The sequence below is a fragment of the Ambystoma mexicanum genome, chromosome 9 (genome assembly GCF_040938575.1).
Source record: "Ambystoma mexicanum isolate Mex_15411 chromosome 9, UKY_AmexF1_1, whole genome shotgun sequence".
NCBI classification, from domain to species: Eukaryota; Metazoa; Chordata; class Amphibia; order Caudata; family Ambystomatidae; genus Ambystoma; species Ambystoma mexicanum.
The window spans coordinates 242196553-242209546 of record NC_090931.1 but is presented as its reverse complement, the minus strand read 5'-3'; the positions used below and the strand labels follow the sequence as shown (position 1 = coordinate 242209546).

The 12994-nt window shown below is 47.1% G+C and overlaps 1 protein-coding gene across 1 annotated transcript in view; it reads right to left on the bottom strand.

Moving 5' to 3' along the window:
• ROBO4 (roundabout guidance receptor 4) overlaps nucleotides 1–3983 on the bottom strand; it is a 969314-nt gene extending 965331 nt beyond the window's left edge. The window contains exon 1 of the mRNA XM_069614539.1: nucleotides 3574–3983. Within this exon, the coding sequence (XP_069470640.1) occupies nucleotides 3574–3754 (181 nt within the window). The 5' untranslated portion in view covers nucleotides 3755–3983. The remainder of the gene's footprint in view (nucleotides 1–3573) is intronic.
• Nucleotides 3984–12994: the final 9011 nt, after the last annotated feature.

The window sequence follows — 12994 nt, the reverse complement described above, 5'->3', positions numbered from 1 at the left end:
ATTTTCCTTTGCTGTTTTCTTACACTGCAGTATGTTAGGGTGGCATAAGAAAGCTAAGAAAGGTGCTCATCTGGTCGATAGAATATTTAAGAGTTTGGCTGAGTAAGGTATAGTTGGACAAGTGCTTGCCCAAACTCGTAGCTCAATAGTAGATTATTGTTCAAGCCTAAAGTTCCAAGCCCTATGAAATATTTTGACAAAACAATGACCCTCCCTTACAAGTGTTGACAACTGGCTTGAATTCCACCTTCGAGTCAGAAAATATATTGTCAGCAGGCAACTCTTTCAAGTGGTAAAATGCCAATGCAAGAGTTTAATGTGGGTGAATGCTGCATTGCAAGCGACAGCCAAAGATCACCAAATTGACCTATTCATCCTACAATGGTTCAATACAAAGGTATTTGATCAAAGTCAATTTATTTAATTATATCGCCAATTGGTCTGAATCCAGTACTGATTATAAGACAGGTGTTGGCAGACCTGTCCTATTACTAGTCGACTGGAATTTCAGATTGTAAATATTTAAGCAGCGTTCTGAGAATGTTTATTCTCGCGAGAGTTTTCTAATGATTTGTGCCTGTTCAAAGTGTTTTTCACTTAACAAGATTCATGAAATGACAATTTTTGAAGAAGTGCAACATTATCTTCAGCTGAATCAGGTTCAATAAGGCCCCTTTGATTTGCTAGAGTGTTTTCAATGCAGAGAACCCCCCACCTTTCCGCATCCCGCTCTATGAGACGGGCCATTTTTGCTCCATGACATTCCATCAAGTCATCCATTCAAAAACTGTACAGATGGCGAGTGCGTCTCTGGGCTCCAGACTCAAATAGAATTTGCATTTTTCTAATCCCTTCTTACGAATTCAAATTGTCTCATCAAAAAACGTAACCAAACAAAATTCTCTCTGCTCCAATGGCTTCCATAGAACAAAGTCACTGGAGGCCTCAATGGGCATTGATGGACATCCGCTGTCAACATCTTGGGGAAGGCTGATCCACCCATGAACCCATCACCTTCAGAACCCTGAGTAACATTGAGTTGGGTAATAGCTAACCCCTGTTATCTGTAGGACCTGACAAGCAACGCTTTGGCAGAAACCGGTATCCCCAACAAAGTCACTGTGGTTATTGGGAATGCACCAAACAGCATATTTAGCATTTGCCGAAAAGTAATACCATTGTTGAGCAAACTTTCACTTGAAGGAGATGCCGGACAAGAACAGCTGTTCCTTGCATTACTTATTTTCAAAAAAGTAAATACTCTTCGTAAAAATAATAAATGGAATGTCTATTGTGCCTTTTTGTATTTCTTTAATATAGTGTGGTGCTAGCTTCATACCCTTTCCAAATAAAACAGTAAGTAAAAGCTGGTTACGATAGGCACTCACGGCCACACAGGATATTTCAGCACAATTTGTAAAATGCTTGTTTTAAAAGAAATCATACGAACAATCACTATTGCAAATCAGTGCTGTACTTCTTTAATTCCGTGTATTCATATTTTCACAGCATGTGGCTATACAGCAGAAAATCAAAACATCAGCAGTTCAATTTAAAGATGTAAAAAGCACATTTCTGAAAAATTAAGTATGTGAATCACCGTTTGGTTTCTTTAATTCTTCCTATGTATATCTTCGCAACTTTTGTGAGTAATGCTAAAGGGCTAAACAAAAGCTGCTTAAAATTGCCAGTCATGACCAACCAAGAGCTTAAGTTCAAGCTGTACAATGCCAATTCATGAAATAAAGTCATTTTTGCATTTGAAGAAGTATTTGACACATGCCAACTCTTAAGGAACCAACTTCCGCATTGGCATGACAACATTATTCCTCTGTTGGCAAATAACTGCATTTTGGAGGTTCTCCAGCTGGATAATTATTGCATGCCAAGCCTTGCAATGTGCTTGGCACAGGTTCAGGTCGCTATCATTAACTTCCATCTAACAGCCTTTGGCATAAACAGGCAGCGGTCTGCAGTCAGTTATCCTCTGATAATGCCTGAATCTTGTCGGGTTCCTACACGTTCCTTTTTCAAAAGATAAGGTCCCAGATATGGTGTGCGTGCAATATAAAAAGAGTGGCCAAACATTACCTGCGCAAATTCACAGGCAGACAAATATTTTGCATTGGACAACATTTTTTATGTATCTCTGGAACCAGGTAATTATAGCTCTGCGAAGCTGCAAGGCTGTGTCAAAAAGCACTACTTAAAAGTAGCTGTGTACCACTTTCTTCCTTATGTACCACTTACAGATGTGTTTCTATTGCCACTTGGAAAAACATGTTTTATCTTGGATGTGCATATAAATGTACCAAGTGCACTGAGTCTGAGATGGGTGCTGCTGTTCGATGAAATGGACATTCAATGGACAGCATTGCTTCATCCTCTGGCTCCCATTCACATTGTCATCAGAATCAGCACAGAGCATGTTTCCATACAAGACCCCCACACTGGGTTTTCAGGTAAGAACAGAAAAGGAAAGTTCAGATGTAAAAAAAAAAAAAAAAAAAAAGGAAAGTTCAAACAAGGCACCACTGCGCCTGATTTACAAAGCAAAGCATTTCCCAATGGAGTCTTCCTTTTGAAAAACACCATTGTACCCTAAGGATACTTGTTCAATACGCAAATATGAATAGGAGTTCTCTGAAGACCACCGCCAAACTGGCTAGCTCTTTCCATCAACGCAAGGCTTTGTGAATGTTAAGCTCAGATCAACAGTTTTTCTTATTACACACATATCTTTGCAGGTGGTGCATTAACCGCTTCAGCTATCTTGCTGAGTTCTAAGCTATCACACACTTAAAAATATCATAGCTGATACTACCGAAAAAGTGTTTGCACATGTGCAAATACAGGCTTGTTTTATTTCGGTCCTGATATAAGTGTCATTTGCCCGGGCTCTAAAAACCCTACCTATCCAGAGCCCTATTAAGGAAACTGCACCACTGCAGGTGCAATTCTGACTAGTGCAAGCATTTGGGCAAGCATTTCTCTGGTGCAAACACACGTCTTTGAATGTATATTTTACCCCATTCCATAATACCATTCCGAATTAGCGCTAAGGCAAAATTGTCTTGGAACAAGCATGCTTTCAAAGATCTTTTTTGCACCAAAGTAGTTATGATATGATATGATATGTTATTTATAATGTGCTTAATACCCAGAGGTTTCTAAGCTCGGACCCAACCTGTGTTGCTCCGTGTCATCTTGCTTCCAAGGCGAGCACGTTGCCACTGAGCAACCTGTGTTGCTCCGTGTCATCTTGCTTCCAAGGCGAGCACGTTGCCAGTGAGCTATCCTCCCGGTTCTCACCTTAGTACTATTACTGTGCAAAATTGTACTTGTACTAGCGAAAAGTGTCTGCAGTGTTTGTGCTAGTAGCTTATTTGCCCCAGAAGCCAACCTGTATGCACGTAGCGCTGCGCTTCAGAAAAATCAAAATAAATGATAACACCCGCCTTTTCAAGCTTTGAACGATGTAAGGCGCTGCGAGGCCCTCTGGGTCGGGCTAGCGCTGAACAGAAAGTTGAATGAAATCAAATAAGTAAATAAAGCTATGAAGGGGGGTCTCACCTCGGATGCGATGCCGCCGTTTAGGTCTCTGGTTGTGGACATGCCTGGCCTGCTGCCTTCCAGGCACATGACGACCCCCACCCAAATCCTCTGGGGGGCTGACAGCGCAACATCGACGCACCTGAGCGCTCCAACCCCAGGGGAACAGCACCAGCACCGCTAGGGAAATAACAGCATGCATGTCACAGCAGGGCGCACAGCCCCCCCGCAAAGCTCTCAAGACCCGGGTCCAAAGGACATCCTCCAAGCCTTCGCCCTCTAAATTAACTGAGAGTAACGCGCTGCCTCGTCCCTGCACCCCTCAACTGCCTGTGAACGCTCCTCGTCCTGCTGCAGCACGGCCCTCCCTCGGCGGCAGTATATGGAATTCGTTATTAAGCATGTTGTTCAACTGCTTTTGTGATGCCTTTGGTCTTGTGGTTTTTTTCTGTCTTCAAGTTGGGGAACAATGGGCGAGAAAGGCGTAAAGGACCCATGCTGTGAGCTGGCCGGGGCTGCAGGGGTTGGGGGGCCCTTTTTCTCTCCCACATCTGTGACATTCGAACGTGAAAAGGAGGGAGGGGACATTGTGACAGGGCCCTCGCCTGGCTCTGAAATAGGAAAGTGAGATGAAGTAACGGATCTGTTAAACAAGGGGGTCGTTTTCTTTTGTGCTGCTTTCATTCTGAGATGTGATTGACAAAATAGGGGATTTTTAAAACCCTTTCCCCGTCCCATTCTCTACGGCCCCTGTCCTTTTAAAGTTTTCATAATTAGCAAGGGGTGGGGGTAGATAGGTGGGTGGGGGTCCTGCACTCGCGGCCCATAGAAGGGCTGCTTAAAGAATCTGGGACTTGTTTTCAAACAGCCATGATTGTCCTGCGACGGGTCTCACCGCTTCCTGGCGTCCCCATTGTCAGACAGGTCAAAAATGGTGTCCGGCCCCATTCTGTGCCGTTTGTCAGGCACAGCAGTACAATTCACACGGTTGCCCTGGCATGTGCTGCACCAGCGTGAAATGACTCCATCAGCCGACCCTGTTGCCAATCGCAATGTGCCCCTCGCCTCCTCCATGAACCCAGAAGCACTTGCCCCTTTTGGGCCCCATTCATGAATTTTTTTGCACGGTTCAAAGTGAATTTGCACTGCTGAAAAGTGACTTTGCACTGTTGAAAAGTGACTTTGCACTCCAACACAAACCCTGATTTATGGAACTGTGCAAAGTCTATTTTTGCAGTGCAAAGTCAGTGCAAAGTCATTTTGTACTGCAAAAATGACTTATTACTGACTTTTCAAGAATTTGCACTGCAAAATAACACTTTGGACAGTTCCATGAATCAGGGTGTTTGTTGGCAGTGTAAAGTCACTTTGAACCGTGTAAAAAAATCCATGAATCGGGCTCCTTGTGTTTTTCTTTCCGTCCCTACTCTCCAGTGACTGCACAGAGGTGACAATATGTATGTTATGTTATGTTATTTTGCACTTATATAGCGCCTTATATACCATTGGTATGGTCTGAAGGAGCTGGTAGGTTGAACGCCCTTGGGAACCGAAGTTCAGATCAGTAGAGAGAGTAGAGAGAGTCAAAGGTGCATGTGAGCACCGGGTATGTGTGCAGCTCGTGCGGTATTCGTGTAATAGCTGCTTCTTAGCGCTAGGTGTGGTGGTTGAGAGATCAGGAGAATGTGTTAGTTCTGGCAGGTTTTATCCAGAACGGCTGCAGCTGCGTTAGGCCTGAGGAGAACGCCTGGCTGGGGGGTGTGAAACCAGCAGTGTTTACTTAGAATGATGTGGAGTGAGTGGCGGATGTTGGTATGAGAACAGTTATACCGAATGGTGTCATAGTATCTCTGTGTTCTAGTTGAATGGTGATGTAAAGGAGAGAGTAAGCGTGGTGGTGTGATATGATGGGTTATATGCTCTTTCAACGTTCTCTGCATTCCAACCATACTATATACGTCACGCAATTCTATGCGCTCCAGTCCGTAGCGTGCACTCCTATCCACTCCATGCACCCCAGTCTGGTCCAATACACTCCGGTCTGCCCCGCGCGCTCTAGTCTGGCCCGTGCATGCGCTCTTTTCCGCCCCACGCATGCCCTCTTGTCCGCCCCACGCATGCCCTCTTGTCCGCCCCAGACATGCACTCTTGTCTGCCCCACACATGCACTCTTGTCTGCCCCACGCATGCATTCTTGTCTGCCCCACACATGCACTCTTGTCTGCCCCATGCATGCATTCTTGTCTGCCCCACGCATGCACTCTTGCCTGCCCCACGTATGCACTCCTGTCTGCCTCATGCTCTACGCATTCAGTAGCTCTACGTATTCATCCATTCTATGCACTCATCAGTACTGGATGCATCTGTGCTCGTTCGTTCTACGTACTCGTCTGCTTTACGCAACACGTCAGTTCACTCTGGGCACACGATCGCTCCAGGCACTTGTTCGCTCCAGGTACTCATCCGCTTTATGCCCTCACGCGTACTATGCATTCACCTGTTTTTCGCGCTCATCCCCTCTACGCACTAACCCCCTCTACACACTCACCCCCTCTAGGCACTCACCCCCTCTATGCACTCACCCCCTCTACGCACTCACCCCCTCTACTCACTCACCCCCTCTATGCACTCATCCCCTCTACGCATGCATCCACTCCACACACTTATCCGCTCCATGCACTCATCCCCTCTCCGCACTCATCCGTTTTAGGCACTCGTGCTTTTCACGCATCCAACAGTAATATCCTGTTCTATATATTCATCTCTACACTTATCTGCTCTATACATTCATCCGTTCCATACACCCATCCGCTCCGTACACCCATCCACTCCATACACTCATCCGCTCCATCCACTCATCCGCTCCATCCACTCATCCGCTCCATACACTCATCTGCTCCATCCACTCATCCGCTCCATACACTCATCCGCTCCATCCGCTCATCCGCTCCATCTGCACCTCCGCTCCATCTACACATCCTCTCCATACACTCATCCGCTCCATACACTCATCCGCTCCATATACTCATCCGCTCCATATATTCATCCGCTCCATGTACTCATCCGCTCCCTACACTCATCCGTTCCATACACTCATCCACACCATACACTCATGTGCTCTATACACTCATCCGTTCTATACATTCGCCAGGTCTGTATATTCATCTGCTCCGGCGATCTACACACTCTCCGCACTTCCGTATTCATCCGATATCCACACTCGGGGGCTCTACATACTCATCCGCTCCACATACTCATCTGTTCTACACACTCATCCGGTTTACGCTCCTCCGTTCTGCACATTTATCTGGTTTGCGCATTCCTGTATTCTACTCGCTTCTCTGAAATGTACTCACTCATCCGTGCTACTCACTTGCCCTCTCCACGCACTCACCCCCTCTACACACTCACCCTCTCTACGCACTCACCCCCTCTACGCACTCACCCCCTCTACGCCCCATCCGCTCCACGCATTCATCCGCTCCACGCACTCATCCGCTCCATGCACTCATCCGCTCCATGCACTCATCCCCTCTCCGCACTCATCCGCTTTAAGCACTCGTGCTTTTCATGCATCCAACAGCAATATCCTGTTCTATATATTCATCTCATACACTCATCTGTTCTACACCTTCATCTGCTCTGCGCACTCATCTCTCCATATACTCATCTGCTCCATACACCCATCTGCTCCATACACCAATGCGCTCCATACACCCATGCTCTCCATACACCCATGCGCTCCATACACCCATCCGCTCCATACACTCATCCGCTCCATATACACATCTGCTCCATATACACATCCGCTCCATACACACATCTGCTCCATTCACTCACCGCTCTATACACACATCCATCCTATACACTCATCCACCCTATACACTCATGTGCTCTATACACCCATCCGTTCTATACATTCGCCAGGTCTGTAGATTCATCTGCTCCGGCTTTCTACACACTCTCCGCACTTCCGTATTCATCCACTATCCACACTCGTGCGCTCTACATACTCATCCGCTCCACATACTCATCTGTTCTACACACTCCTTCGGTTTACGCTCATCCGTTCTGCACATTCATCAAGTTTACGCATTCCTGTGTTCTACTCGCTTCTCTGTATTTACGCACTCATCTGCGCTACACTCTCGTCCGCTCTACATACTCATCCGTTTAACATGTTTATCCATTCTACACACTCATCCGATCTGCAGATTCATTTGATTTCCACACTCATTCGAACTATATAGTTATCTGTTCTTCCATTCATGCATTCTTCCACTCAGCGCATTCATCTGTTCCACCTGCTTCATCCATTCTAACTATTTCATCCACGCCATTCACTTTGTTCACTCCTCATGCATTCTGTCTATTTCAGGAGTTTAAATCTCGTTACTGATTCCGTATGATTTACTCTTATTAACTATTTCACTGCTTTGATCTACTTTATTCGTTTAATTCTGTTTGTCCTTCTAGTTTATATTAGGGGTTATTAGCTGTCAATTTCTTGCATCAGGTAGTTTGTTGGATTGGTGTCATTGAGTTGCTGTTAGTCAGTTTGGGTTATTTGGTACAGGTTGGTTTTTAGGGGAAGAGCCAGGTTTTCAGCAGTTTGCGGAAAGACGTTAAATCCTCGGTTAGGCGGATGTGGGGTGGGAGTGAGTTCCACAGCGTGGGGGGCAAGGAAGAGAATGATGATCCGCCTAACCTGACTGAGTTTGTCTTCGGTATGACTAGGAGGCCGGATGAGCTTGATCTTAGGGTGCGAGGGGGGTGATAGGGTTTTAGCTTGTCTTGAAGATATTGAGGTCCGGTTTTATGCAGTGCTCGATGGGAGATGCACAAGGTTTTGAAAGTCACTCTTCGTGCTACTGGAAGCCAGTGCAGCGTCTTAAGGGCTGGGGAGATGTGGTCTCTCGGGCCGAGCGCAAGTAGCAATTTGGCAGCTGCATTTTGTGCCCTTTGGAGTTTATTCAGTTGGTACGCGTGGACTCCGAGGTATAGGGGGTTTGCATAGTCCAGTCTTGATATAACGATTGATTGGACTGCGGAGAGTCTGTTGGGAAAGGAGAGATATGGAAAGATGTGCCTAAGGGTTTTAAGGTGGTAGTGGCAGCACTTTGAGACGTTGTTGACTTGGCGCGAGAGTGTTAGATCAGAGTCAAGGGTGCATCCAAGATTTTTCACTGAGTTGGAGGGGGTCAGTGAGTTGCCCATGGCGGATGGCCAGGGTAGCAGGTGCAGAAGAAGTTCTGAGTTGCCACATACCATGATTTCCGTTTTGGAGGGGTTTAACAAGAGGTGGCTTTGGGACATCCAGAGTTCTATGTCAAGGAGGCAGGAGGCCAGGTCAGGTCGGGAGTTGGGTTTTGAGCTCAGGAGTTTTAGAATTAGTTGAGTGTTGTCGGCGTAGTTGTAGCACAGGATGTTGTGTGAACAAATTATCGGTGGGAGGGTGATCAAGTAGAGATTGAATCTGAGGGCGGATTGGCATGCTCCTGTGTCGACTGGTCTGGCTTGGGAGGTATAGGTGGAGAGTGTTGTTATTTGGTACCTATCTTTGAGAAATGAAGCTATCCATTTAAGAGCGGTTCCACAGATTCCTAGGGAGTGGAGGCGGTCTAGGAGGATTGAGTGATTGATTGTGTCAAAGGCGGCGGATAGGTCAAGAAGGATTAGTGTGGCGCATCCCACAGAGTCTGCTGTCATTTTAAGGTCATCCCAGATTGAGGTTAGGGTGGTTTCAGTTGCGTGGTGGGCTCTGAAACCTGATTATGCGGGATCAAGGAGGTTGTTGGCTTCAACAAAGGCATTTAGTTGGGAGTAGGCAGTTTGGTCAATGAGTTTGGCAAGGAACCTGGTGTTTGAGATGGGGCCGTAGTTTTTGGGCTCGAGCGGGTCGAGCAAAGGTTTTTTAATTAGAGGTTTGAAATGAACCGTTTTGAATGCATCAGGAAAGATACCAGAGGATAAGGAGGCATTTATGATGGATCTTGCGTGTTCTCCTGCGCAGGTGGAAGCGAAAATTTCTTTGAGGGTTGTGGCTGGGCAAGGGTCCAGCGGAGAGCCAGATGGTTTGCGGGCAGATAGAAGTTTGAGAAATTGCTCTGAAGATATTGGACTAAAGGATTCGAACGTTGGTTGTGTAGTGGTCGCAGCCGATGGACTGGGCGGTATGGGAGGAGTATTGTCTGGTGGCTGTAAGAGAGCTAGTTTGGTGGCTAGAGTATTTGTTCTTTTGAGAGCTGTGGTATAAAAGTGGAAGGAGAGTGAGTCGCACAGTGATTGGGAGGGGGTCGGGATGGTCGTGGTGCAAGCAGGTTTGGAGAATTTGGAGATGATTTTGTGGAGTTCTTTGCTTGGATTTTTGCAGTTTAGGATTTGGGAGTTGTAGTGGACCTTTTTTGCTTTCTGGATTTCGGCCTTGTACTGATTGAGGTGTCGGGCCAAGGTGGCCTTGCTCTCCTGGGTTTTGTTATCCTGCCATTTGTGTTCTAGGTATTTTTATAGTTCTTTAGTGGTCTTCAACTCCGGAGTGAACCATCTGGGGAAAAGGCCAAGGCATGTTGATGGTTTGCAAGAGGGTATGAGCCCCATCAGAGATGCATTGAGCCACGAGTCGAAGGCGTCAGGGGTTAGTTGTTTATTGAGTTGGCAGGTAGGTGGTGGAGACTGGAGGAGGGCGTCGGCTAGGTCCGGCATGATTATTAGTTTTTTCCAGCATTTGCATAGATTCGGAGGTTCAGATTGGAGTACGGGAAGGAGGTCAGGTGAGTGAATGGTGAGAGAATGAAGTGATCGGACCAGATGATAGAGGTGGGTGGGTTTAAATTAATCTGGGTGTTGGAGCTAAAGATAGCATCAAGAGTGTGTCCTTTATAGTGAGTCGGGCCATTTATGTGGGGTTGTGAGATTCATCGCGTCTAAACCGTCAACCAGAGAGTGTGTCATAGCGTTGGTGGGGATGTCAAGCCATATGCTGAAGTCTCCAAGAAGGGTGAGATTGGGCTGGTTTAGTTGAAGGGTGGCAATAGAGTCGCAGAGGTTGTTTGTGAATTGTCTATCGTAGCCAGGGAGTCTGTAGATAATTAGGAAGCTATGTGAGAGCGACGGGGAGAGGGATAGTTTAACGAGGAAAGATTTGCAGGAAGACGTGGAAGGTTGGTTTTCGATGGTTGAGGCGCGGAAGAGAGACTTGAAGACGAATGCTACTCCCCCTCCTCTACAGGGACGGTTCAATGGGATGAGGGAGTAGTCAGGGGGGAAGGCTTCATTGGCGATTGGGGCGAAGTCGTCAGAGAACCAAGTTTCGGTGATGAAAACCAGGTCTGGTTTGTCACAGGCGAGGAGGTCAAAGATGCAGTGTCTGTTTTTTGCTACGGATCGGGCATTAAATAGGATGCAGTTCACATCGGCAAGCGAGGATGGTCTCGGAGCTGGAGCGGAAGGGGATGGTGGTGGAGAGAGTGGAAGCTGGAGAGGAAGCTGGGTAGTGTGGGTGATGATCATTGGGAATAGTGGGCGCACTGACAAATTGGTGCGCTTCGGGCCGGATTGGGTGATTGCGTGTGTTAGGATGATCAGGTTTGGCTTGGGGGATTTGAAGGTGGGTTGTGGCCGGTTAGGAGTTTCAGTTGCAGTTGATGAGAAGTCGAGGGAGAGGGGTTTCAGGAAGGGTGAAGCCATGGGGGAAGGAGGTGATTGGGGGAGAGAGGAGGTGGGTCGAGACAGGGGAGGTGAAGAGTGTTGAGAGATTGAGGGGGACCAGGTACATTTCCTCTTTAGTTTCTTTGTTGCGATTGGAGTGTGAGAGAGGGTAGTGGGGTTAGAGAGGGAGAGGGATGCGGCTTTGGTTCTTGCTAGGGCTAGGCGTGCAGTTTTTAGGGAGGGGATAGGGTGTGGTCGGTGGTGGAAGGTGGCGGGGGTTTGTGGGCAAGTCGGGGGGTGAATGGTTGCAGGGTGGGATGTCACTGGTATGATAGTGAGAGGAGTGGGCATGGTTATCCTTGGCTGGTCGGTGGTGGGGTTCAGGGGAGGAGTGGTCTTAGGGTGGATGTTTGCAGGGCGGGATGTCCCCGGTATGATAGTGAGGGGAGCGGGCATGGTTATCCTTGGCTGGTCGGTGGTGGGGTTCGGGGGAGGAGTGGTCTTAGGGTGGTTGGCACGCCATCATGCCCCTCTGGCTTGGTGTTTGGAGAGGGGAATGGTAGGGAATGCGAAGGAGGGTGGGTTGATTTGGGTAGGGGGGTGGAACGGGAGGGAAGGCAGATCAGGAAGTGGGGGTGGTCCATGGTGCTCGTTTCCAACAAACTTTGGCGGAGTAGGTGCACTCATGCTTAGTTGCTGTTAGGTGTAGTTTCTAGTGCGACTTATAGTTTATTGGACTTTATAAATTCGGTGATATCACTGGCTGAGAGTGGCTATACTCAGCTTTTACGGAGAGGCTATTGGGCACACTTCTATAGTCAACTTTCATAGAGAGGTTGTTGGGCACACTTCTATAGTCAATTTTCACAGAGAGGCTATTGGGCACACTTCTAAATGCAACTTTCACTGGGAGGCTACTGGGCACACTTCTAAATTCAACTGTCACAGAAGGGCTATTGGACACACTTCTGATTGCAACTTTTCAGAGAGGCTATTGGGCACACTTCTATAGTCAACTTTCACAGAGAGGCTATTGGGCACACTTCTATAGTCAACTTTCTCAGAGAGGTTGTTGGGCACACTTCTATAGTCGACTTTCACAGAGAGGCTATTGGGCACACTTCTAAATGCAACTTTCACTAGGAGGCTACTGGGCACACTTTTAAATTCAACTGTCACAGAAGGGCTATTGGGCACACTTCTGATTGCAACTTTTCAGAGAGGCTATTGGGCACACTTCTATAGTCAACTTTCACAGAGAGGTTGTTGGGCACACTTCTATAGTCAACTTTCACAGAGAGGCTATTGGGCACACTTCTAAATGTAACTTTCACAGAGAGGCTATTGGGCACACTTCTAAATTCAATTTTCACAGTGAGGCTATTGGACACACTTCTAGATTCAACTGTCACAGAAGAGCTATTGGGCACACTTCTGGTTGCACTTTCCAGAGAGGCTATTGGGCACACTTCTAAATGCAACCTTCACAGGGAGGCTATTGGGCACACATCTAGATGCAACTTTCACAGGGAGGCTATTGGGCACATTTCTATAGTCAACTTTCACAGAGGATATTGGGGACACTATCTAAATGCAACTTTTCACAGTGAGGCTGTTGGGCAGACTTCTAAATGCAACTGTCACAGAAGGGCTTTTGAGCACACTTCTATAGGCAACTTTCACAGAGGATATTGGGGACACTTCTAAATGCAACTTTCACAGCGAGGCTGTTGGGCACACTTCTAAATGCAACTTTCACAGCGATGCTATTGGGCATACTTCTATAGTCAACTTT